Here is a 25,720-nt window from a genome sequence, read left to right on the forward strand (position 1 = left end):
GCCATGTGGGGACTACAGCTGCAGCATCATCAAGTTCCATCTCTCTCTCCTTCATCTCTCCCATACCATCCTCTTTCAACCCTCTCTCCATCCCTCTCTTTTCAACCCTCTCTCCATCCCTCTCTCCATCCTCTCTTTTCAACCCTCTCCTTCTATTCATTTCAGGTTTTGTTATAGTGTTTCTGTTCTGTTACCGGGGAAGCCGTTACAGCTTAGCAAAAACCAGGACCCGACAACTGATGCAAACAACTAAACATAAACTAATCTGTCAAGAAACTCTAAACATTGCTTCAAGATGCTATGCAGAGTTTTTGTAGTTTAAAAAATGACCAAGAATGACCTAGGATTAGCAACATAATGTAAAGATGTGATATCAAAAACGCCTTTGCTCTGTGTCCAGATATCCACTGATGTTAGCATGTAGACCAGCTAGCGCAATACCACGACATACCAAGTGTGGGCACTACTGTGCTGTATACAGAAGTTGTAACACAACACTACAATACACTGTGTGCACTGCTATTTTTCTGTGAGTGCAGCATATAGCATCAGCATCCTCCTATCTCAGTACTTCCTGTAAGGAAGCAAGGGCGAGTTGCAAAGCAGCATTGTAAGAAAGCTCAACTCAGGAGAACATGAACACAAGGACATATGCAATCTGTGAAAGCCAACGTGAGCGGCATGGATGATCTACTCCTTAACAGCAGAGGCGGCATCAGTATCATGTAAAGGGATGGGCAGGACAGATTATTGTTACCTTAATAGCAGTAGAGTTAGCAGTCGGGACTGGTTTTGGCATTAGCATCACAGCTAATACAACTCTCGCACTGAACGTCTTTCACTTATATAGACTCTTAATATCCCTTATACTTATACATCTGACTAGTGGAAGGGGATCAACACACAGCTGCTACAAACATTGTTATTTTTTCATGTTTTCCTTCTATGTTTTTAATTTATTCTATGAATGTTAACTTTCTTTAAGTTACATTTTTTTTTATCTCTTTCTTGCCTTGATCTGTTCAAATCTGTTTATTCTCCTCAAATGCCTAGTTTCGTTCACATACCAAAGATATATTGTTTACGGTCATAGAAGATTAAATAAGTTGAAAATATTAAAGTGCTGCAATTTAGGTATTTTCCTTAAAAATGGACACAAACTGATTAACCGATTGAATTAATAGTTGACAACTAATCAATGAATTGTTACAATCCTAGAAGTAATGTGTGCAGACTAGTGTTGAGTCGTACCATCTTTTTTGATCCAGCCGGCAGCCGTGTTCTCCGTCAGAACGAGCTGGCAGAACTTGTCCCCGATGTAGCTGAGGATGTACTTGGAGGTGTCCAGGTCCAGCTCGTTCTCCTCGTACATGTCGGGAGCCCACAGGCTCAACGCTTCCTCGTCGTACTGGTCCGGGGACGAGAACCCATCGATGCGGATCACACCGTTCTTGCTGTACGAGAGCCTAGGGGCGGAACAGAAACGCACACGTAGCTGTCAGCATGTGCAGTTACCACATCAAAAAAGACAAACGTGACATATATACGGTATACACTCAAAAAATCCCTTCTCTATACCCCCCCTTCTCTCTCTCTCTCTCTCTCTTTCTTTCTTCATATATCCACACATTTCTATGTAAATCTGTAAATGTTTTCACACATCACAACCAGACACGCATAAAGAGGGAGAGGAGTGATCTCAGGTAACTATCCATTACTGTGAGCTTGGATTTTGCATAGGACACCACATTAATCAGGGAACAGAGCATGCACAGGGCTTAATCAGGGGCTGGTATTACTGAAAGGTTCCCTTACAGATATACATGTATATATCTTCAACAGAACAAAATGAGATGGCATGATGATGAAACAGACGGGCGATATCCACTCTGTGACCCTTGCTAATCTGGGCCGATGGCAGCAAGGTGTCTCGGTAGGGGCCTGTGTGGGCTTGACACCAGGCGAGATTAAAACCAAGGAAATCCTCTTTGGGGCAGATTTAGTCTGACTCTGCCTCCTATTACAGGATTAAATATGAGCAAGCGAGGCCGCAGAATCCCACACAGCCAAAAATGATCTTTTAAAAAAAAAAAAAAAAAAAATACAGTATAGAGTATATACGTACATTAAAATATTGTAATATTCTTTTAAGCCAAACGGGGCAAATATTAGGGGCAACAACACACAACACTTTTCACTGGTTAGTATTTGTTTTCTTTTCCACTCGCGTTCCAGAATAGAGAATCTTTGACATTCATTTTGTAAATTTTAGACGTTTGAACTCGCATCTTCTAGTATGCATGAGTCACCTGTGTGTGATTGTACACACAACTGAACGGACAGTTGAAAGTAAAGAGAGATACTTTTATCTGAACCCCTGGAGACGGGTTAGTTTAGGTACCGTTTGGGTACTGAACCCGGGCTAGTCCTTTATCACGCAGTGACGGACCTCCCCATTCACGTAAACGGAACTTTCTGCAGCATTCTGAAGAACCGCATAATAAGCACTGCTGCTACTGTTGCTCCATAAAGCCCCTTAGAACTCAACAGAACAGATCAGAACAGAACCGGAGCAAAGTTCTGGCGCAGAACAGAATGAGAGGTGGGTGCTACATATTGGTGCTGGTTAGTGAACCTTTACTGTGAAACGCTTTAGGTGTCTTGAAAAGCGCCATATGAATGCAAGTTGTTGTTGTCGTTGTTGTTGTTGTTGTTGTTGTTGTTGTTGTTGTTGTGGTGGTGGTGGTATGGGAGCGCTCACCGGCGGAAGTAGTAGAAGCGGCAGAAGACAGGCGAGTGTGCCGGCTCCTCCCCCTTCTTGCTGCGCACCACGCGGCACTCGCGGCACTTCTGCAGGTTGGGCCCGATCTCCGAGCACGAGTCGTCCTGCAGGAACGACTCGCCCGTCTGCTTCAGCTTCTTCACCTTACGCCAGTCCTTCAGCACGGAGCGGGGAATGCCGTCTGCACAGAGACACGCACGCACACACACACACACACACACACACACGCGCACACACACACGCACACGCACACACACACACGCACACACGACACGCACACGACACACACACGCACACACGCACACACGCACACACGCACACGCGCACACGCACACACCGCACACACACACGCGACACACACACACACACACACACACGCGACGCTACATTACCCACACGCTACACGCACAATAACACGCACACACACACACACACATCGCCAAGACACACACGCCGGCACACACATACACAAGACACGACACACACACACACACACATCGCCATAAGACACACACGCTACAAGACACACACGCTACAAGACACACGCCACAAGACACACATCGCTACAAGACAATAATACGGCAGACAAGAACACACACACACGCCGCATACACGCGACACACACAATAATACACGCGACACACACACACACACACACACACGCCAACATACACACACGCGACACACACACGCACACACACACGCCAGCATACACACACGCACACACACACACCCACACACACACGCGCATACACACACGCGACACACACACACACACACACACACACACAGATTAATATTTCTGTTCACATTTCGGCTTATTGATGTATAAAGAAATATTTGTATTTCCCATTTGGCAGATGCAGCTAAAGATGAATGAAACACCTCTCTGTGTTCCTGGTGAAATTAGAAATGATATTGAATGAAATGTTGGAACGGGTAGAATAACTACAGGCTTAACTGTATATTCCATGCTCCCCATGAATTTACAACTACGCAGTTAGCACCTCTCTGTAGCAGTGGCGCTACATTAAAACATATTCACACACATGATACACACATAAATGAAGGATATCCCATTGAAAATACATTGCACTGTGAGTAACCGACACTTCATTCACTGCCTCAACACCTCAGCTCCTCATCTGCAAATGAGCAGGAATTTAATTAAAACTCGTCTGGCCACCTCCACACTTCATTTCCTATTGCCGTGTGTGTGTGTGTGTGTGTGTGTGTGTGCACATGTGTGCGTGTGTGCATGTAGTGTGTGTGTGTGTGTGTATGTGTGTGTGTGTGGATGTGGTGTGTGGATGTGTGTGTGTGTGTGTGTGGATGTGTGTGTGTGTGTGTGCGCATGTGTGTGTGTGTTACCATCTGGGGAGAGAAGTGTGACAGCTACGGCAAGTTTTTCACTTTCTTGCAATATTAAAATAAATTAATAAACACACACACACACACACACACACATACATACATACACACACACACACACACACACAACACACTTTGCACTTATTGGGTTACATATACATGTGAAAACGTGCATTTGAAATCATACACCGTCTGAAAATAGCAGGCAGATGGGGAGTCTATGTGCTTCTCCAGTGCGCAGTCTGTGAGCAATCTAAACGCTCAAGTCACCGACTGCCTTAACGCCACCCCCCAACCCACCCCTAACCCTCCATCTAAACACACACACACACACACACACACACACACACACACAACTCTCCATCTAAACCGCAAGCTAGCAATCTTCCAGCCCACTATTATGACTTCAGTTATGAAAATTGACAATTTGGAGTGACCGAGCACATTAGAACACCGATTCAGTTACAAAGGGCTTTCTCTCCTCTGCGGGTCGGTAATGCAAACGGCGTGCTAAAAGCTTTGGAGGTTTCCAACGAGAAAAGAGTGTGTGAGACAGAGAGGGAAAAAAAGAAAGAAAGGAGAAAGAGAGCACTTAACATGTCTTTTGCAGAAACGTGAATATTCCCCAGTAACTGCCTTCCAGGACGGCAGCCCCCCCCAACCCCACCCCACCAATATACACACACACACACTTCAACCCCCAATGTTTTCCTAGCAGCTGCAGTCCAGATGTGCTCAATATTCTCTCTATACAGTGCCGCCTCTCATAAGACCCCCCCCCCCCAACCCTTCCCCTTACAGACTCAATAAGCAGCACTTTAAGCATCTCATATCCAGGGTGCCAGAGAAATATAAACATTCCAGAAAAACGATCTGCAATTGGTTACATCGACATGATGTAGGATGTGACTTGGAGCACGGCTGCTGACAGATTTTTGACATATTATTCGCAAAAATGTACCAAGGGAAACATGAGAAGCCAAGACGGGAGAAAATTGAGTTTAGAAAAGAAAGAAAGAAAGAAAGAAAGAAAGAAAGAAAGAAAAGAAAGAAAAAGTAAGAGGGGACTCACTGCTGCTGGCCAACTTGAGTTTGGTCTTCTCCCGGGCGCTCCGGAATATTCCGTTGGGCTTGTTGTCGTCGTCCTCCTTGCGACGCTGCATATCGTTCTGTTTCTTCTTGTAGGTGGGCTTGGGCTGCCGCTTGGCGCGCTGCTCCATTTTGGTTCCCTCGCTGGCGCCCGGAAGTCGCCGCCGCCTCCCGAGCCTCACTCAGAGGCCCGCTTTGAGTCGCTGGCTACTGGCCCGGCCGATCCTCAGGACTGGACTTTTGGCTGTTGCCGTCCTCGGAGCTGGCTTTGCCCTCCTTACCAGAGTCGTTCTCCCCAGAGGAAGTGGACGCGATCAAGTTCACAGTGCAGGGCTTGATGATCTCGGAGGTCGGGGTGGACGCCGCCGACGAGGAGCTGCCAGGCTTCTCGGGCGGGTTGGTGTTTCGGTCCTCCTCCGAATGCCGCGTCAGCCACGCCTTCTTCAGCTTGTGGTAGTTCGGCTGAATGGGGGGTGGCGTCGATTGCCCGTTGGGCATGGGAGCACCTTTGCCCGCCACGTTGTTTACGGGTGGCTGTGCTGCTGCTGCAGCCGCACTGGCATCCTGTGTCGGGGCGCCAGGCGAGGGGCCGAGCGGGGGTCGCTCATTTTCGGGGGTCCCCAAACCCCTCGACTGCGCCGCGGCTAGCGCTGCCTTGTGCTTCTTCAGGTGGATGAAGTTCCCGGGGTACGCCTGCTGCGCTGGGGACGCTGTGCCGGAGGAGGGGAGCGTGTTGGGGGAAGTGGTCCTGGAGCCCCCACCCTCCTGAACCTCACTCCCAGCAAGAGGCCACAGTTTGGGCGTGGAGCTATCAGTCCTGCTGCTGGTGTTAGCGTTAGCATTAGCGTTAATGTTAGCATTCGTGCTAGCGGGGAAACAGAGGTCTGAGCCACCGCGGCTCAAGACGCTAAAGGTGGAAGTGGTCACTTCAGTTCGGCTATTGCACACAGAGTTGACTAACGCCACCACGGGGCTGGGAACGGCAGACTGTGTCGTCCGCATCATGCTCTTCTTGTACTGTGCGCAGGCATCCTCCAGGTTGGTGTTGGGAAGAATGACTCTTCCAGTGTCCCTAGTCTCAGCCGACTTCACCCCGTCTGCCTGAGACTTGCCCACGAACGGCTTCCCCATTTCGTTCTCCCTGGCCAAGGCCTTAATCCCAGACGAGCCCCCATCGTACTTGATGCAGGTGGATGGCCGCACGATAACAGACGCAGTGGCGCCCTGAGGCTTGGTCCGGCTCCTCTCGCTGGGCCACGCGCCTCTCTCGTGTCCAGTGACGTCTCCGACGCGCCAGGGCTCCGCCCCGGCCAGCTCCATCCCGCTCTTCACCTCCCTCAGCTCGGGCAGCAGCGTGGGCGGCTTCTGCTGTTCGGGAAGTTTGCCGGCCACGCTGACCGGCTGAATGGGGGTGAGCGTGGGTGGGGAGAGGCGCCCGTAGTTCGCCACCTCCTTGCGGTCGAGAGTCTGCTGGGTCGGGGGGTTGAAAATCGGCGCGCGGTGCAACGCCGGCATGCGGAGCTGAGGGGCTCCAGGGGGCGAAAGCGCGGGGCTCCGACGAGGCTCCCTGCCTTGAGGGCTGCTCATGGGGTGCATGGCGGCCTGCTGAGACAGCTGCTCCGTGATCTTGCCCACCAGACCCTCACCTTCTGGTTGGTGCTTGATAAGAGGCGGGGGCTTTGAGAGGGACTCCCCCCCCCACTGTTGCTTCCCCCTGCCCCTGTCACGCCGCTGCTGCTGTACCCGAGGGACAGGGGGCTCTGGGAGGACGTGGGGGGTCCCACGACCTTGTCAAAGAACGAGTGACAAGGGGAGTTCGGCTCTTTGGAGGGATAGAGGCGAGGCGGCTCGTTCACCACGCTGTTGGACAAAGTGGTGAAGTAGTTACTCTGCGGCTTGAACTTGTAGAGCTCCGAAGCAGAGGGCGGGCGATGCTCCGACGAGTCGCGCTCGATGGGGGCTGACGGGCGGGACGGGGGCTGTAGGGGGGTGCCGCGGAGCTGGGAGGGTTGGGGCATGCGGGGTAATGCAAGGCCGACTCGGAGGGCCGGAGCTTGGCAGTGAAGGGCGCCACCTCGCGGCTCTCCTGCAGGATGCGCCGGTTCTCCTCCTTGTACTTGCTGGCACGTTCCGAAGCGTCCGGCGGCGGAACCAGACGGGACGTTTTAGACGGAGGGTCCAGGTAGCCACGGTGGAGCTCCTTTCCCGTTGGCGTGCGGCTGCGATCTGGCTCCTGTTTCAGGTGGGCCGCTGCTAGGCTACCCATGTGGTCAGCAAAGGCCTTCTTCTCCAGTTCCCTGTGAGACAACATTTTAACAAGTCAAACATCAAAACATCATGAGATGGCTATTAAACATGTATTTCCTGCACGATAAAACAAACTTAATTTTCCTATTTTCGATGGGGCATGATTGCAGTTACTTCTGATGCTATTAGTGGTACTCTACATGAGTGCAAGCTACAAGTAAGTGTGTGTGTGTGTGTGTGTGTGTGTGTGTGTGTGTGCCCACGAGAGCATACTTGTACACTTTGTGCAAGATGCACACACAAGCCAGATTATTTTGGTAAACGCAGACGAATTACACATTACATAACAAAAGCCCTAATGACACTCCAGCTGAAACAACTCCTCAAAGAAAAGGTGGCCATGCTTTCAGATCTGGGAAACAGTGTGTACTTTTCCCCCCAGCGTTAGGTAACTGTGCTGGGGAAGGATTGTTCGAGTCCAGCCTCCCCTTGGCTGGCCGTGGCAGTGGGAACGAGGCGAGTGGTAGGCTCTGGTGGGGGTGTGATAATAGAGCGGTTTCATGCGGAGCAGGGAGCTGAATGGTTGTATAGTGCTCCCGTCACATGCCGTTTGTTCCACCTCGAGGTCACAAGGTATTTTAAGCAACAGCAGGGGAGACGCGTGCTTACACAAAACACACACACACAAACACAGGCAGTCACACTCACACACAGAGGTATGCAATCACTCATTAACACACACAGAGGCATGCAATAGCGCACACACACACACACACACACACACACACACACAGAGACAGAGACACACACACACACACAGACACACACACAAGCATTGAGACATACACATATGCATACTGAGTACATGTGAATAGAGTCGCTATTAAAGAACAGAGTCTGTTCTTTAGACACATACACTCAAAAGAACAGAAAAACACACACACACACACACACACAAACACACACACACACACACACACACAGAAACACAAAAATAACAACTAGCAGCAAACGTTAGTATGGCAGGGCCATGGATGATGCACACACAAACACAAGCAATTCCAATTCAATGAGCCCAGACATTCTTTAGAACGTTCATGTTCCAACATTCCTGGACACCCCTAATGGAGCTTGTGTGCGGATATTCCTTCCTATTTTTTACGATATCACTTTTTTCATCCGTTAACTACTTTGGATGTGCTGAGACGTTTCTGTATCGCTTGTTTGACACTTAACGCTCAGACATCTTGGCCAGGTCACACTCACTCTTTGTGGTGCTCTCCTGCACTTTTGCAGAGTGGCGGGCTGGCGTGGGAGCCGATCTTGATGGGGCGGTGGGGGTCGGCGCTGGCCGGTCTGCCCGGGACGTGGCTCAGGAGACTGAGGCCGTCAGCCGACGACACCGGGGTGTGCTGGTGGAGCCAGGGGCTCGGCGTGTTCTGTTTCACAAACAAACACACAAACATATAAATAGATAGATATACACACACACACACACACACACACACACACACACACACACACACACACACACACACACACACACACACACACACACAAGCACACATGGTTGCACAGGCATACCCACAAATGGTACAAGTGTAAGAAAAGGCCAAGGTCCAACCATGCAGCCCACACTTTTCCTCACCTTCCCAATGTTTTCCTTTCTATTTCATTAACTTGACTGCTTGTGTCAATACAGTGGTACAGCTTTCAAACAAGGGATTCTCATGCCAAATTTGGAACATGCAACATTTATTATTATGCAACATTTATTATTATTATTATTATTATTATTATTATTATTATTATATATTATTATTTATTATTATTAAATGCCTCTCTTAGTTTGTTTTTCTCTCTCTCTCTCTTTCTCTCTCTCTCATCAACATGAGGCCTTTTCTTTTGACTTTTTCACATGAACGCTTTCACTTTTACACCATTCCGTTGCTTATGGAAGTTCCTTGGGGTACTCACTGTTCTTTTTCCCTGCCCGGTGTGGATGCTGACTAAATCTTTGTATACACGCAGTACACCGACACAGACACAGACATAGACACAGAGATAGGCACACAACATGCATGTAGGATAGCACATCCATATTTAGTAAAGACCTTAACACTAGAGGTAGGATAAACTACATATAGATGCATGACAGGATTGTAGCCTAACACGACAGCTCGGTGAGTGTCTAAAAGACAAATTTGACCCTTTCTGGTCAAATACACTATACTAAAACCGATTACATCTAATCCAGTTCAAATGGAATGGTGGACTAAATACCCTCCTCAGGCTGCAGTCCGAGCTCATGTTACGTTGATCTGAACACTCTATTTATTCATTCCATTTGCTCACTCAATAACTGCCAAATGTGACGTTACGAAATCGCTGCTCTCTTGCTGTGAATGAATGGAATGTTCAATGCGATATGTGGAGTGATTACTAGCGGTAAAGTGTCCGAGTGGGAATGCCCTGGGATATCGCCCCTCACAGAATGCTGTTCGTCCAATCAGATATTAAATTAATAGTTCCACTGGACCTAACTGATGTCGTAAATCAACTTGACTGTAGCCTTTCTGATTGTAGCCTAGCCTAACATGACAGCTCTGTAAGTGCCTAAAAGCAAACAGACCCGTTCTGATGAATTGCACTAAAGCCGATTACATCCAATTCAGTTCAAATCAATTAAAGGGGAAAATCCGGCCATTTTTAACCCCCCAAAAAACGAGAATATCCGGCTTGGTCGAATACATTTTTTCCGGGTTTTTTTGCTCCCCCCAACACTGGGTGACCATAAGAAAACAATTTGGGGTTAAAAATGGCCGGATTTTCCCTTTACATTGAACACATTTACATTGAACACTTGGGAAGGGGTGGAGAGACACAGCGGACGGGACCTACCCTCCGCAGACTGCTGTCCGAGCTGACGGGCAGTCCGAGGCCTGGCGGGTAGGAATGGGGGCCGCCGTTGGGGTACGGCCAGATGATGGGGTAGAGGTTGTAGGGAGCACCGCCGGGGCCCTGGTGCTGCGGCGGCAGGAACTGCTGCTGCTGGTGAGGGTGGTGATGCGCGGCCGCCGCCAACGCCAGGTGCTGTCCGAGCCCCCCCGAGTCCACCCGCGAGTGGCCCCCCAACATCGAGGAGGGCAGCACGCCGGCCAGCAGGTGCTGGTGGTGCATGGAGTGGTGCGGGGGCGGAGCGTGGGGAGGGGGAGGGGCGTGCGGGTTCATGGAGGACGGCGGGAGCAGGTGGGAGGCGTGATGCGAGCCGGGCGTGAGGCAGGTGGCGTGGGACGAGCCGTGGAGCTGGTGCAGGTGCGAGTGCAGGTACGCTACGTGGTTGGCGGCGGCAGCGGCGGCCGAGGGCTCCGATTCGGGCCGGACCAACGCCGGGTCACGGTAGACCGTGAAGTGCTCGTTTTTGTCGATGATCAGCGGGCTCTTGGTGAGCTCGCAGCGGCCCTGCACCGGCTTGAAGCTGGAGCGCAGAGGCGCCGGGGAGGGCGAGGGCTCCCTCTTGCAGACGCCGCGGGCAGCTGAGGAGGAGGGCGAGGGCGGGAAGCTGTTGTGGGTCGGGGCGTCCGGGTGTCTCTGCGCTTTGTGTTTGGACACCTCCGGAGACGTGTTGGGCCGCGGCTTGGACGACTCCAGCATTGCGACGGCGTGGGACTTGGACTTGGCCGGCAGCGCGTCCAGGGAGAGGCTAGCGTGGTGCGGCGCGTGGTGATGGAGGGGCTTGTGGAGCTCTGGCGAGGGGTTGTTGGGATTGCCGTGCAGGCGGCCCTGGGGCTGCGGCTGTGGCGGAGGCGGCTTGGTGGCGTCCGGCGAGGGGCTCGGCCTCTGCGGCCGACGCGTCTCCTCGGCGATGGCGGCGCTCTTGATGCACGACGGCACGATGGCGGCGTACTGCTGTGCCGGAATCTTCTCCCGCTCGGCAAGCGCTGCTGCCGACTCGCTCTTAGCGGTCAAGGGCTGGATGACCTCTAGGTGGCTGAACTCCAGCTTTGCACCCTGGCCACGTACCACTTGTGGCTGGTGCATGTGGTGCAAATGGTGGTGGGGGTGATGGTGGTGGTGGTGGTGGTGTTGCTGATGCTGCTGCTGTTGCTGTTGATGCTGTTGATGCTGCTGTTGCTGCTGATGCTGTTGATGCTGCTGTTGATGCTGCTGTTGCTCGTTCTCCCCTTTCCTGAGGTCCTGAGGCGTGGGGGTTAGCACCAAGTGTCTGGGCTCGGGTGTGTACCGCTCGGCCTTCTGGGACGCAAGCAAAGCAGACACGGCCTCTGAGCTCTCCCGCGAGCTGGGGTGCGTGCTGGCGTCCTCCGTGATGTCGATGACGCACAGTGACGGCTGCTTGGCCGTCTGCGTGCGCTGAGGGGTCGGAACAGTCAGGCTGTAGTGCTCCTTGGCCGGGCTCCTCACCGCACTCCTCATGTCCACGATGCAACCGCCACTGCTGCCGCCACTACCACCGCCGCCACCGCCTTGTGTTTCCGTGGTGACGGGGGTGGGGGCACTGGGATGCGGCTGCCGTGGCGACCGCGGCGACCTCCTCTCGTCACGCCGCTCCCGCTCCCGCTCGCCCTCGGCCAGCTGCAGGGTCTCCACGGCGACCGCCGCCGCTTTGCTGCTCTTCTCCTCCGGTCGGAGACTGTCCCACGGCGACAGGCGACCGATCAGAGCCTGCTCTCGCTCGCGCTCCCTCTCCCGATGTTCCCGTTCCGCTGCTCACGATCCCGATCGCGATCCTCCTCCTGAGTCCTGGAGGACCGCTGTTCGGCCGGAGACAGCAGCTCCTCTTTAACGCCCTTCCCCCTCAGCTCGTTCTCCGAGCTGGGCTCCGAGGACGAAGAGGACGAGGAGGAGGAAGAGGAGGAGGAGTCGGCCGAGGCTCGGCCTCTCCTCTGCGAGTTCTCCGAGTCGCTGCTCTCCGACTGGTCCGAGGTTTCGGTCTTCAGACGCTTCAGCGCGCTGCTCTTCTTCCCGTCCTCCTCAACCTTACGCCTCCGGCTGGCCGTCTGCTTGCTCTTGCTCTTGGACGTGAAGTCTGAGAGGAAGAGGAGGAGAGGAAAGAGGAGGAGAGGAGGAGAGGAGAGGAGGAAAGAGGAGAGGAGGAAAGAGGAGAGGAGGAAAGAGGAGGAGAGGAGGAGAGGAAAGAGGAGAGGAGGAAAGAGGAGAGGAGGTAAGAGGAGGAGAGGAGGAGAGGAAAGAGGAGGAGAGGAAAGAGGAGGAGAGGAAAGGGGAGGAGAGGAAAGAGGAGGAGAGGAAAGAGGAGGAGAGGAAAGGGGAGGAGAGGAAAGAGGAGAGGAGGAAAGAGGAGGAGAGGAAAGAATTATGGGACCGTGCAAAAAGAGGAATCATTCCTTTACAAAATAGCTTGGGCTCAGGGTACAATGACAACTCCACAGAATACCTCTCAAAGGTTAGTCTGACTGTCAACTCTGCAGTGAAAATTCCTTTGTGGTTACAAAAAAAACCTCTTTTTTTGCCAACAAAAGCTTCTCTGTGTGGAAAAGGTATGCGTATGCAGAAAAGAAAAATGTTTTTAAAGAAATCCCTGATGCAAATTGGGTTTTATTTTACTTCACAGGCTTATAGTCAGAGCGTATGTTTTTCTTCAACCATGTCTAAACCACAGGCAGAAAGAAAACAAACACATCCATGTAATTACAGCCTGCTGTGTTACCCATGTGGCCGTTCCAGGACTTAGGGTTAGGGTTTTAACCAGGGCTAGAGGTTTACACTGAAGTGGCACAGGCCATAAGTAGAGAGCGGACCTTAAATAGATATGTCAAACATTGAGAATAAAAAAGGACGCCGTGCTCCATTCAGTGCCCGTAAATCCAACGGTGAGTTAAAGCGTGGAAATAGTGAACACGTTGTACAGAAGGACTGCGGAGAAGTTAATGGTTTTTAGTAGCACCCGAGGGGGAGAGAGGCAGGGTCTTAAGTGCTCCTAACTAAGACCATGATGTCATTCTCTAACGCACCCACCTCCCACCAACCCCCTACCCCCCAGCCACCACCACCATTAAACGCTGATTGCGTTGTGAGTGCTGCTTTGGACAAGTGACAAATGGCCGCCCGTTTCAATTTATGCTCACTTAAAATGTCTCCATTTCTAAGCACGTCCGGTCTCAGTCAGGGCTCTTTGACAGACAGCGAGGGCGTCCATAAAGAATTTCAGCCAGAGCCGACTGACCAACAGCTCTGGTTTCAATTTTATTACCAAGGGCTAATTCACTTAAACACATTTAAGAGCCGAGGTCCGAGACTGGTTCGATGTTTAGTGCTACATTACATAATGGAGCTGCTTAAAATGGAATTCTCTGATTCAAACGAAATAAAGAATGTTTCCAGTATTTTCAAAAAGACGTGTCGCTGTATGGACCATAGTGATCTCATTCACCTGGCTACCTCACCTGGCTCTGATTCACCTGGCTACTAACACCGCACTAATGTGAAATTACAGTGAAACATCACAAGTCAAAACAACAGTTCAAAATGGGTTGATATATTAAGTTTTTGATCTCATTCATCTGGCTACTAATGCCGCACTAATGTGAAATTACAGTGAAGCACCATAGTCAACAGTTCATAATGGGTTGATATATTACGTTTTTGCATTTTATCATATAGTTTGATAAATTCTGTAGATCTGTAAAGGTTGATGAGTATCCCATAGGCCCGGGGTGATACCTCCTCGTGTAGTGACGTCGGGCTTCTCCTCTTTGACCTTGCTGCTGTCGTCATCGGGGACGCTGCTGTCGGAGCCCTTGCGCCGCGAAGAGCGCGAGCCTCGCTGTTGCCCCGGCGACGACTGCGGTTGTTGTTGTTGTTGCTGCTGTTGCTGCTGCTGCTGCTGCTGCTGCTGGTGCTGATGAGTTGGCTGCTGCTGCTGGGCCTGCTGGGATAGCTGCTGCTGCTGGGATTGGCCAGCCTGCTTGGGGGTGGAGCTAGACGAGTTCATTACTGGTCTAGGGCTGTTAGCCTGGGCTCTTGTATAGTGACCCTACAGAAACAGGAGTGGATTGATGGATAGAGAGACGGATAGGTAGACAGAGAGATAAAAGCGAAAGATAACGCAGGAAGGAGAGAGAAAGAGCAAGAGAAACGACCTCGGTCAACCTCTCATAAGACACGACCAGGAAATGTGAGTGAATGTGCGTATGGAAGTCATGTCTGACTTATGACTGTCTACACCAATCCGAAATCCACCATTATAAAATAAAAGGGGAAAAAATGACACCCCCAGTAGCTGGTCTACAAACATACCCTGAAAAAAATCACTATGCTATGGAAAAAAGTGCCTATGGGTCTCCATTGATCATGCTACCTGAGCTGTTGCAATTATTTTACTGTTTTAAGCTTTCTATTTAGGTTAGCTAATTTAGCCAAAAATATACTCAGTGGCCTGCTGCCATCTTTGAAAATGGCATCCAACATGTCTTGAAGTCTGGCCACATTTTCACAAAGACGACATTATGGATGGCCACAAATGATGTTGTCCATGTGGATTGGCTGATCCTCCAAGCAGGAAATTGGCAGTTCCTCCACCAATCTACACAGACAACATACTTATGTGTAAACCAGTAATGTGGCACTTAATTGGCTTGTTTATGAAAATACTGTATGATCGGAAGAGAGTAAGCTACATTTCAGACACCATTTTCAAAGATTGTGGTGACCAACTGGGATGCTAACTGGCTGAAGCTAATCCTCTAAACCCTGACCCACTGGTTTAAACTGGCAGCAGGCGCTATGCTAGCGCTAGCTCTACTGCCAGTGTTTAATAACTAGTGGCAGGCGCAACGCTAGCGCTAGCTATAATAACAAGTGTCAGGCGCAACGCTAGCGCTAGCTATAATAACAAGTGTCAGGTGCTACACTAGCGATAGCTCTAATAACTAGTGGCAGGTGCTACGCTAGTGCTAGCTCTACTGCTAGGGTCTGAGGAGGCCAGTACCTGAGTGCCTCCTGCGGTGGTGGTGGGTCTCCCTCCTGACGTCTGCTTGCATATCCCCCATATAACAGATATTTTTTTTTTTTTTTTTTAAAAAAGGGGAAACAAACAGAGGACACACAGTAGAGTAAACAAAATGGCAGAACAAGAGTGAGTCACAGAACTACGATTGTTTCTAGAAGACCCAAGGACTTTGGCTTTACTGTTCATTTAGAGTAAAAAAGGGACAAAGGGAAAGCCAGCACATAAAACAAAGCACAAAGGACCTTTGAAGCTATCTACTGTACAAAAGTGAGTGTGTATTCAGCAGATGCAGACAAGAACATGAAAATACAAATGTAATGAACACAAACAGATAAAACATGCAAAGTTTAACATTGGGGCTATGCGCGTGAATTATATCCTTATACAAAAAGGTCACGGATCATCTGAAGGATTAGGACACAAACTCACTATCTGGTGGGACCAGATATATTGTTTTTGACATAATTATCTTGAAGATAATTTGCTACAAGATAGCTGGACCATCCTTAAAAACAGTATAACTTCTTAAACTATAAGAAGTACAGTATAGTGGTAATTCTAAACTAGTGTGTCCTGTGGTATACTCTGATTGGAGGGTTCTTGTGGGAAGTGGAGGGATGTGATTGAGAGAGGTGGACTGCAGTGGCGGGTTAGCTAGCGGACAAAGCACAGCAGGGGAGGGGATGGCAGCACAGATTCCAGCTTTGCTCTCGACTCGGACACCACAGCACAGCTTCATGGCTGGATCTGGGCAGCACGTGGATCAGATCTGAACCACAACCAGCGGCAATCTGAGGCTACGTCCACACTATTGCGTTTTAGTTTAAAGTAATAGTCGTTTCACTTTTACTGCCGTTTACACCCTTTGTCCAAACTGCTCCAGGCCCCTTAACCTTTCAGCAGGGGAGTTTTGGGCAGAGGACAGAGGATTCTGTTCCGCAACAATATAAGGTTCTAAAATTCTATGTAGAGCAAGATATCTAATTCTGGTTGAATTCAATGAACCCAGATATTCCTTAGAATTCCTTAGAAACCTTAGAAAAATTCCTGTGACAGTACTGGCTTAAGGGTTAAAACAGTGTTTTAGGGCTGTGTTTAAACTGTGTTTTAGGGACCGTGTTTAAACTGCTGGCCCCGTTTTTGGAAACACCTTTGGGGGTTATTACAAAAATGTAATATTTTAATGTAATAATGTCGATGTTGCCTGAGTGGTTGTCGGGGCAGGGTGCAGAGTGGTAGCAGCAGCAGCAGCAGGAGTGTGAAGCACAGGGGTTATGGGGGATTGGGGAGCTTATAGACCCTTTCAAGAGAGTTCCATTAGCAGCATCATAGTTGGCCCCACAAGGCTTCCGTTTTAACATTCCATATGTTATCTTAATGCAGAGGAAGTAGAAACCAAAACAGAACGTTTAAGCATTGTTTTTGTTTTTATTGTTGAAAGGGTCTATAGAGAGTTCAGCACTTACGTGGGCTGTACTGCTGTTCTGGCTAGAGCGAGACCTGCGCCTGCATGTGATGCCGATGTTCTCTCCTTTCAGCAAAGAGTGGACGACGTCATCGAGAAAGGTCATCTGTACCATAGAGGGGTCCACATTCTGAGGTTCTAGTACCTGTAAAAAGGGATAAGAGTTTCTTTGACTATGAAGATGGATGAGGGCATTCAGCGCTAGTCACCATGTCACCCTCAAAGAGAAGCTTGAAAAATGGCTTTCGCATCTGTGAACATGGTACTCATGAGGGTGCAGATGGTCCAATAACTGTGCATTCAATCGCAAAGTCACGCTTCAACAGCAGTTAAACAATGCAGCTTTTACGGGGACCCAAATTTGGTCATTTCCGCGATCCCAAACCCATCTCTCCCCTCTTTCCCTCTCACGTCTTGTCCCTCTTCACTGTCTTATTCAAATAAAGCTGAAAAGCTGAACAAATATACTTGAACAGGGACCCGGGTTGCAGTCCGACCTGCGGTCATTTACAGACCCCATCTCTCTCTTCCACTTCCTTCCTGTTATTCCTTCGCTATTTTATCACAACAAAGGCAAAAAGCCCCAAAATACACTTAAAAATAGATTTACATTTATTAATTTGATTTTATCCAACACAACTTACTATTTAAGTTACAGTGCAGAGGAAACCTTAGCTAGGAATTACCACTGCATCTGTCAATACTAGTATTAAAGGATAGGATACATATAGTTGAATGGCAAAGACCCACCTGATCGTTCTCATCACCACCATAGTCTTATCCAAATAAAGCTATTATTGTAAAACATGCCTAGACTTATACTTGAAAAGCGAAAACCCACCTGATCGTTTATTACCACTGTGTACGTTAGGTAGAATATACTGCTACTGTTTAAACCATGGAGGTATTACATAGAACTGGACCCACCTGATCGTTCATCACCACTGTGTACTTTAGGTAGAATGTACTGCTACTGTTTAAACCATGGAGGTATTACATAGAACTGGACCCACCTGATCGTTCATCACCACCATAGTGCGACTGAAGAGGTCGTGGTGGGTGATGATGCCTGTAAACCACTGAGTAGCCGAGTCCTGCCTATAAACGCGCACTCTGTAGCCATTTAACGAGTAGGGACCTGTAGAGGAGCAGATTATGTTTACGTATGCTTGTCAACAAGTATAGTTCATAATTGTCAACACACACACACACACACACAGTCACACACACAAACATTTGTCTAATCTATGCACGCACAAAAAAAAAAAAAAAAAAACTAGTGAACGCTGCTTAACCCTCCCACTGGATTACATGCGATTTATGTTGCCCCTTTAAAACTGGAAGCAGATCTAAAGCTCCATGCTTGACCCCTGTCACCCCCAGGCCCCAGTTTAAGGCCTCCACATAAATACATGTGCATGTCAGACTTTTTTAAAAGCCTGAATAGTAGGGGAAATGAGCAGAAAGCACGGTCACAGAGGCTGTGAGAGAGAAAATGTGTGTGTGTGTGTGTGTGTGTGTGAGAGAGAGAGAGAAAATGTGCGTGTGTATGCGTGCATGAATGAGGAGAAGTGTGTGTGTGTGTGTGTGTGGACTGAGGCTGGCAGCCTTGGCAGCATTCCTAATGCGCCATGGTTGGTTCCTGCATGCCAGGCCATTTCCATTACCCCTTGCCCAGCGCTCTTTCATGTGGGCACGGCCATGCCCACTGACCCCTGCCTGACTGGGCAGCCACTGTAGCCGTTGCATGTAACTCACAGGCAGGGAAAACACACACACACACACACAGAGCAACAAGCACTCACAACATATCACAACAACATAATGCATTCAACCTCAACTACACACACAGTGCACGGAGTGATCAGATCTCAAAAAAGAAACACACACACACACACACACACACACACACACACACACACACACACACACACACACTCACACACACACACACACAAACAGGATTTGCTTTTTTTTCACCCCAGTTGCACTCTTTTCCTTTCATTGAAAAAAAAAGAAAATCTTTCTGGCTTCAGATTCTTTCCACTCGGTCCTCTATCCCCCTCGGCTGCCAAGTTCAACAATTATCCCTAATTGTGGGGCTGGAATTTCTGTTGTGGACCTTGTAAACAAGCACTTTTGCCAAGACCACCAGAACCCCTCCTCCCTCACCACCCCCACCACCAGAACCACTCCACCCCCCACACACACCACCCCCACCAAAAACCACCAACCCAATCATGGAGTCTGCTACTGCCGGTGCCATGGAAGTGAGCGAGAGTTTGTGCGTGTTTGTGTCCACGTATGTGTGTGTGTGTGTGTGTTTGTGGACGTATGTGTATGTATGTGTGTAAGTGAGTGTGTGTGTGTGTGTGTTTGTTTGTAAGGTGGGGCGTCCTAGCAAGAGCCACTGCTGCACGCACGCACGCACGCACGCACGCACTACATGAGCGTTGCCCAAAGCACAGCCAGTTGTCTGCCCTGCTGTCTGGAGAAGAGAGAGACAAAGAAAAAAAGGAAAGGAAAGAAAAATAAAAGAAGGGAGGGAGAGAGGGAGGAAGGAAGGAGGAGGTGTGATGGACATGAAAGAGGAGAGTGGGGTTACCTTGCATAAAAATTTCCTGAACCTTTTGGTCTTTGACCCAGGCTTTCACTTCTTCATGAAGCTGCTGGTTGTCCCTGAGAACAGGACTCAAGCTGTCTGCTTCATCCTGTGACATAGACAAAACACACACACACACAGAGAGAGAGAGAGAGAGAGAGAGAGAGAGAGAGAGAGAGAGATGTATTTTAGACACATACACACAATAACAGCATAAAGGACAGACTGTACTTCCTTGGCACGGTGCAACACACTGCATATTATGCACAAATTCCGATGGACGTGGATGTACGTTGGACGGACACAGACACACACACACACACACACACACACACAGAGACATAAAAGCACAAGTGTGCTTCCTTTCCCATGGTGCAACACACCATACAATATCTAATACAATACTTCAAATATTAATTTCTGGAATCAACACTGCTACAAGACAACACGCCAACACAACCACACCCAAACCACCATAGTAACAGAATCAAGTAAGACAGCACAGATTAGCAGAAATTGTAAATATGTCAAATCTTGACCTGTGTGACCTAAATGCATTAAACTCAAATGTGTGAATTGACCTAAATATGTCAAAGCCTCTTTACGACAGTAACCCATATAACTATACCCCCCAACTTCCTTCAATATAAGCCATAATATTACACACCACAGAACAAATAGTAAAACAAGCTTACGGGTTAATGTGCAGAGTTAAATTGAGCCGAGTAGAGTACAGATGCAATGTAAACACACAGAGTATACATTCTATACATTTCTACATTCCTTCCTGGTTAGGAACCTACAGAAATCTGTTAAGCCTACAGATGGCCGTTCCATTCTGCACTGCTTACTCAGCTAGTCTGCACTGCAGCAGGTTTGACTGTTGCATTTTTACTTTGGTGTCGTTTTGACTACTGTGTGAAGTTCAGCACAAGCTAGTTGCTCGTTTCGGGTGCACAACGGGGAAAGTCCAAACCCTGTGGCCCTATGTAACGTAGCCGTGACCAAATAGCTGCCACTACAACCACAAACAACAAACAAACAAACAAACAGACAGACAAACAAACACATGACACGACAACACACACCAACTATCCACAAAGAGAACTGCGTCAGTGGAAGGGAAGAGAGATGAAAGAACAAGGGGAGATGTGTGTGTGTGTGTGTGTGTGTGGGGGGGGTGTTCGGTGGATGAACAGGGGAATGATGGGAAGGGGCTAGCTGAGACGGCTAATCAGAAGCGCTGCTCTCCCCGGAGTGCGTGGGATTGCCCTTGGCGGGGCCGCGTTTGATGTTCAGAGCGAGCGAGCAGTCGCGAGAATCTCCCTCCGGACACTCCCACGCGACACACACACACACACACACACACACACACACACACACACACACACACACACACACACACACACACACACAACACACAAACACACAAACACACAAACACACAAACACACACAGAAGCAGACAGATCATTCAGCTGGTGGTTCTGAAGGAAACTGATACCTGAGCACTATCAGGACTATCCCATTATTCCAGACTAAAGTGTATATTAAGCTAAGCTAAAAACATCAACAGTGTTGCTCTTATCTAGTAGGGACTAGTAGGGACTACACACAGTATACTGGATGAATTCAGACTGGCCCCAACCAACAACAAGCAACAGAGTCAGTGCGTCAGGCAGATTTCTATTTTTAAAGGGCTGTCATTTCATGGATCCAGGATACTATGCATCCTGATAAAGTTCCTTTGGCCTTTGGAATTAAAATAGCCCCAACATAATCACATACCCTTCACCATACCTTAATTTCAGAATCAAATGACACATTTCAGAGCCTCACACAGACACACACACATCTCTACTTTTGAGGAAGACCTGCCGGGTTTGCTTGGCAGTGAGGTGAAAGGGATGTTTGTCATCATGCTGTGTTGTTCCATGTGGCAGCTGTTCCCTACAGGCCTTCATCTGTAATCAGCCGTGTGTGTGTGTGTGTGTGTGTGTACACAGTTGGCAGAGGTCACTGTGGGTGAGAGGGGAAATCCGCCCACCACTTCCATTAATTGTTGCTGGTGATGAGGAATGGAAACACACTGGGCGGGAGGATGACCGTATTTACACAGTCTCTCTCAGCACGTCTTACACACACACACACACACACTCACACACAGTCTCTCTCAGCACGTCTTACACACACACACACACACACAGTCTCTCTCAGCACGTCTTACACACACACAGTCTCTCTCAGCAGGTCTTACACACACACACACACACACACACACACACACACACAGTCTTACATGGACACACACACCCACACAGTCCATCTCCACACGCTCTACACACACACACACACATACGGTCTCTCTCAGCATGCTTTACATATAAACACACAAGCTTCACACACATATAAAGACAAACACACACACACACACACACACCAAGCAGACTCGTTTTGTAGTCAACTCCTTCGGCAATTCCCGGTCACACCTTGGGTCACATGGCAAGGGAGTATGAAAGGGAGGGAGTGTTGTGTGTGTTTGTGTGTGTGTGTGTTTGGGGTGCAATCCGTCCTATCCATACCGTCTGTCCACATTCCAGGTAAACACACACCACCAAGTCAGGCCACTCCTCACACTGGTTTCAAACTCTCTCACACACACATATCTCTGTCATTCACGCACACACACACACACACCGAGGGCAGAAACCGTCTGAAACTAGCCGTGCAGGAACCATTGCATCATCTTTAAAAACTCAGCCCTGAAGAGGGAGTGTTATGTTCAGCTCAAGGTCACTAGCCCACCACACCCACTTACACACACACACATACACACACCTACACACCTACACACACACACATCCACCCCACCTACACCCACCTCCACACACATACACACCTACACACACATACACACTTAGACACACACACACACACACACACACACCTACACCCACCTCCACACACACACACACCCACCTCACACACACACCCACACACACACACACACACACACACATACACACCTACACACACACACATCCACCCCACCTACACCCACCTCCACACACATACACACCTACACACACACATACACACTTAGACACACACACACACACACACACACACACACACACACACACACACACACACACACACACACCCACCTACACCCACCTCCACACACACACACACCACACACACACACACACACACACACACACACACACACACACACACACACACACACACAATGAGGTACACACAGATAGAGACTCACATTGTCACCGTGGCAACCTGAGCTCCTTGGCAGTAGGCAGCGTGTGATGCTCTTCAGACAGATGCGTTCAGCTCACGCCTCAGCCCAGGACGCATTCCGAAGACGACACACACTCACACACTCTCTCTATTCAGGCTTTCTCTCTGTCTCCGCCGCTCGGGCTCTCTGTACTTCTGTCTCTCTCTCGTCCTTGATTTCTGCGTCCCACTCTCAGTCAATCTGTTTCTCTCTCTCTCTCTCTCTCTCTCTCTCTACTGTCAAGTTCTGTGTCGGCCAGACAAAGCGCGGAAGGTGACAAAACCCCACCTTTCTCGAGTTTCTCACTGCGCCAACACTATGTCAGAGGCCTATGCGGTCACATCACCACAAACGGAAACTGAATCTCTCTCTCTCTATCTCTCTCTCTGCCCTGTTTTGTGTAGTCACTTCCTTTTCCCCTCCAAATGACCCTGTTGTTTCTCCCCGTCTTACTCATACTAACACACACACACACACACACACACTACACATTGCACATAGTTACTCACTCAAACACATTCTTTTGCACTGGGACACACACACATTCACTGACATGTCGCACATTCTTACTCAATCATACTCCTTTTTTGGACTCAAATACACACACACACACGCACGCACGCACGCACACACACCATGCCCCACAGCTATTTTAAGGCTCTAAACCCGTAAGACATGAAGCGAGGGAGGACAGAGGAAAACAGAAACCTTGATTTCTTCATGTGTCTCATTGCCTGTTTACCTCTCCTATCCACCTAAATATCTCTCCCAGGGACACACAGGGCCTGTGTGTGTGTGTGTGTGTGTGTGTGTGTGTGTGTGTGTGCTTTTTTTCCTTTTCCTTTTACAAATAAAATCAGTGTTCCTCTTCTCATTGCATTACTGCATTACCTCTTCCACGTGATAGAGGGAGGCTCCAATGCCAACAAGAAACATGAGTCAATAATGACCTCTCTCTCTCTCTAATGAAAGAGAGAGGATGCCGTGTGTGACCCTCTTAAGCCGACTGTGGAAGTGTGGTGTGAATATTGCTTGACCTTGTGTGATAAAACCACACAATATATAACCGTGTTTGTTTACTAGTCTCAAAAGGGGTTACCATGGCAGCACGGTTTCCCCAATCTCATTCTTGCTTTCCTCTCTCCTGCCATCACACCTCCTCCTTCCTTCCTCCCTCTCTCCCTCCCTCTCTCCCTCTCTTTGGCAGCTCATCCTTCTTCACATTTTCCTCGAAGAATGGCACAGATGCACTCTTCCCCTCTCTCTTTCCTGTAAAGGCCTCCCTCTCTCTTTCTCTCCCCCTCCCTCTCTCTCTCTCTCTTCCCGGAAAGGCCTCCCATCCATCACTGTCAGTGGGGTGTCAGGGGGCCTTCTGCACGGAGTTCGCTCCCAGCCAAATGCACGCTCACGCGGGCGGAGCCCTGAGGGCTTAGGGGAGGGAGGGAGGTGCTGCTGTTCTGTTCTGCGGGTGGAGGAGGGAGGGTTGGAGGTGCTGGCGGATCCGAAGTGTTTCCAGACTCCAAACTCTGACCCAGTTTCAGCAGCGGGGACGAGGAGGGCCTGGCTGGGGCTTCCTGTGCAAGGCCAGAGGGGCGCAGGGCTGCCCTGGGAAAGACACTGACCTGTGCTCGCTCGTGCATATGCACACACACATGCACGCACGCGCACACCTACAAAAACATACACACCAATCCTTGTATAAATAACACACACCTACAAAAACACACACCCGTCTCATAACGTGCATACACAAACTTTGTACCTGAAACCAGCCCATATAAACAGGAACACTACAGATACAGAAACACAAGCACATGCTCAGACACGCATCACACACACCTGTGACGGACACACACACGTGTATGAGTGTGTATAAACATCACACACACCTGGGAGGGACACACAAAAGTGTATGAGTGTGTATAAACATCACACACACACCTGGGTAAGACGCACAAACGTGTATGAGTGTGTACACGCTCATCACAGCCGAGAAAAGCAAAGCTTCTGGCACTGTTTTTAGTGCTGCTTTCTCAGTCGGCCTCCCGGGTACACCTGCCAGATATGTTCTAGTACACACCCTGCTGAAACCACTACAGAGCAGCAGGCACACACACAATACCCCCTTCCTATTCGTTGCTGTGCTGCTATTTTTGCCACACACACACACACACACAAACATCACACACACACACAGTATGTTGTCCCTTCCTATTCCCTACGCGATTAGAACATAATGCCTATTTGGCGAGACTGCTTCCTTCATTACCCACAATTCACTCCACCCACCCCCCCCACTTAATCACGGGTCGGAAGCCTTCCGGAGAGTTCCGGAGCATAAATAAAGACAATGGATGTGTGTGCTGAGGGCCTGGGTGAACCTGGGTGACCTATGCTCAGGAGTGGCAGCCGCTTAGCAGACAGCTGCTGTTAGTCATCTTTTACGGCCGGCCATTACACAAGAGGAGCAGGCCTTTGCTCTCATTCGCCCTCTTTCTCTCTCTCTCTCTCTCTTTCTCTCTCTCTCTCTCTCTCGCTCTTTCTCTCTCTCTTTCTCTCTCTCTCGCTCTTTCTCTCTTAAACGGGCAGACGGGTTGGGTTAACGCTAACGCACATCTTGGAAGTCAATAACAAATACAAGGGTACTAAAAAAACACACATACACACACACACACACACACACACACACACACACACACAAACAGACACAGACAGAGACGCTAAGTCCTCACGAAAGGGACAAGGAGGCTAACACACATCAAGGAAAGTATAATATTATGCAGGTACACAGACACAGACACAGACAGACACACACACACACACAGGTCTCATTTGTGCAGTGTGTTCTGGGAGCTGAGGCTGGCGCGAGCTAGTAAATGA

The 25,720-nt window shown here is 49.3% G+C and overlaps 1 protein-coding gene across 1 annotated transcript in view; it reads right to left on the bottom strand.

Annotated features, from left to right (window-relative positions):
• jmjd1cb (jumonji domain containing 1Cb) overlaps positions 1–25,720 on the bottom strand; it is a 160,074-nt gene that overhangs the window by 22,982 nt on the left and 111,372 nt on the right. Inside the window, 14 exon segments of the mRNA XM_048233988.1 lie at positions 1,252–1,466; positions 2,762–2,963; positions 5,226–5,423; positions 5,458–6,931; positions 6,970–7,209; positions 7,212–7,539; positions 8,756–8,928; positions 10,391–12,177; positions 12,234–12,536; positions 14,189–14,501; positions 15,456–15,500; positions 16,943–17,086; positions 17,955–18,079; positions 19,547–19,652. Coding sequence (XP_048089945.1) covers positions 1,252–1,466; positions 2,762–2,963; positions 5,226–5,423; positions 5,458–6,931; positions 6,970–7,209; positions 7,212–7,539; positions 8,756–8,928; positions 10,391–12,177; positions 12,234–12,536; positions 14,189–14,501; positions 15,456–15,500; positions 16,943–17,086; positions 17,955–18,079; positions 19,547–19,652 — 5,653 coding nt within the window.

Source organism: Alosa alosa, chromosome 22 (assembly GCF_017589495.1).
Source record: "Alosa alosa isolate M-15738 ecotype Scorff River chromosome 22, AALO_Geno_1.1, whole genome shotgun sequence".
Classification (NCBI taxonomy): domain Eukaryota; kingdom Metazoa; phylum Chordata; class Actinopteri; order Clupeiformes; family Clupeidae; genus Alosa; species Alosa alosa.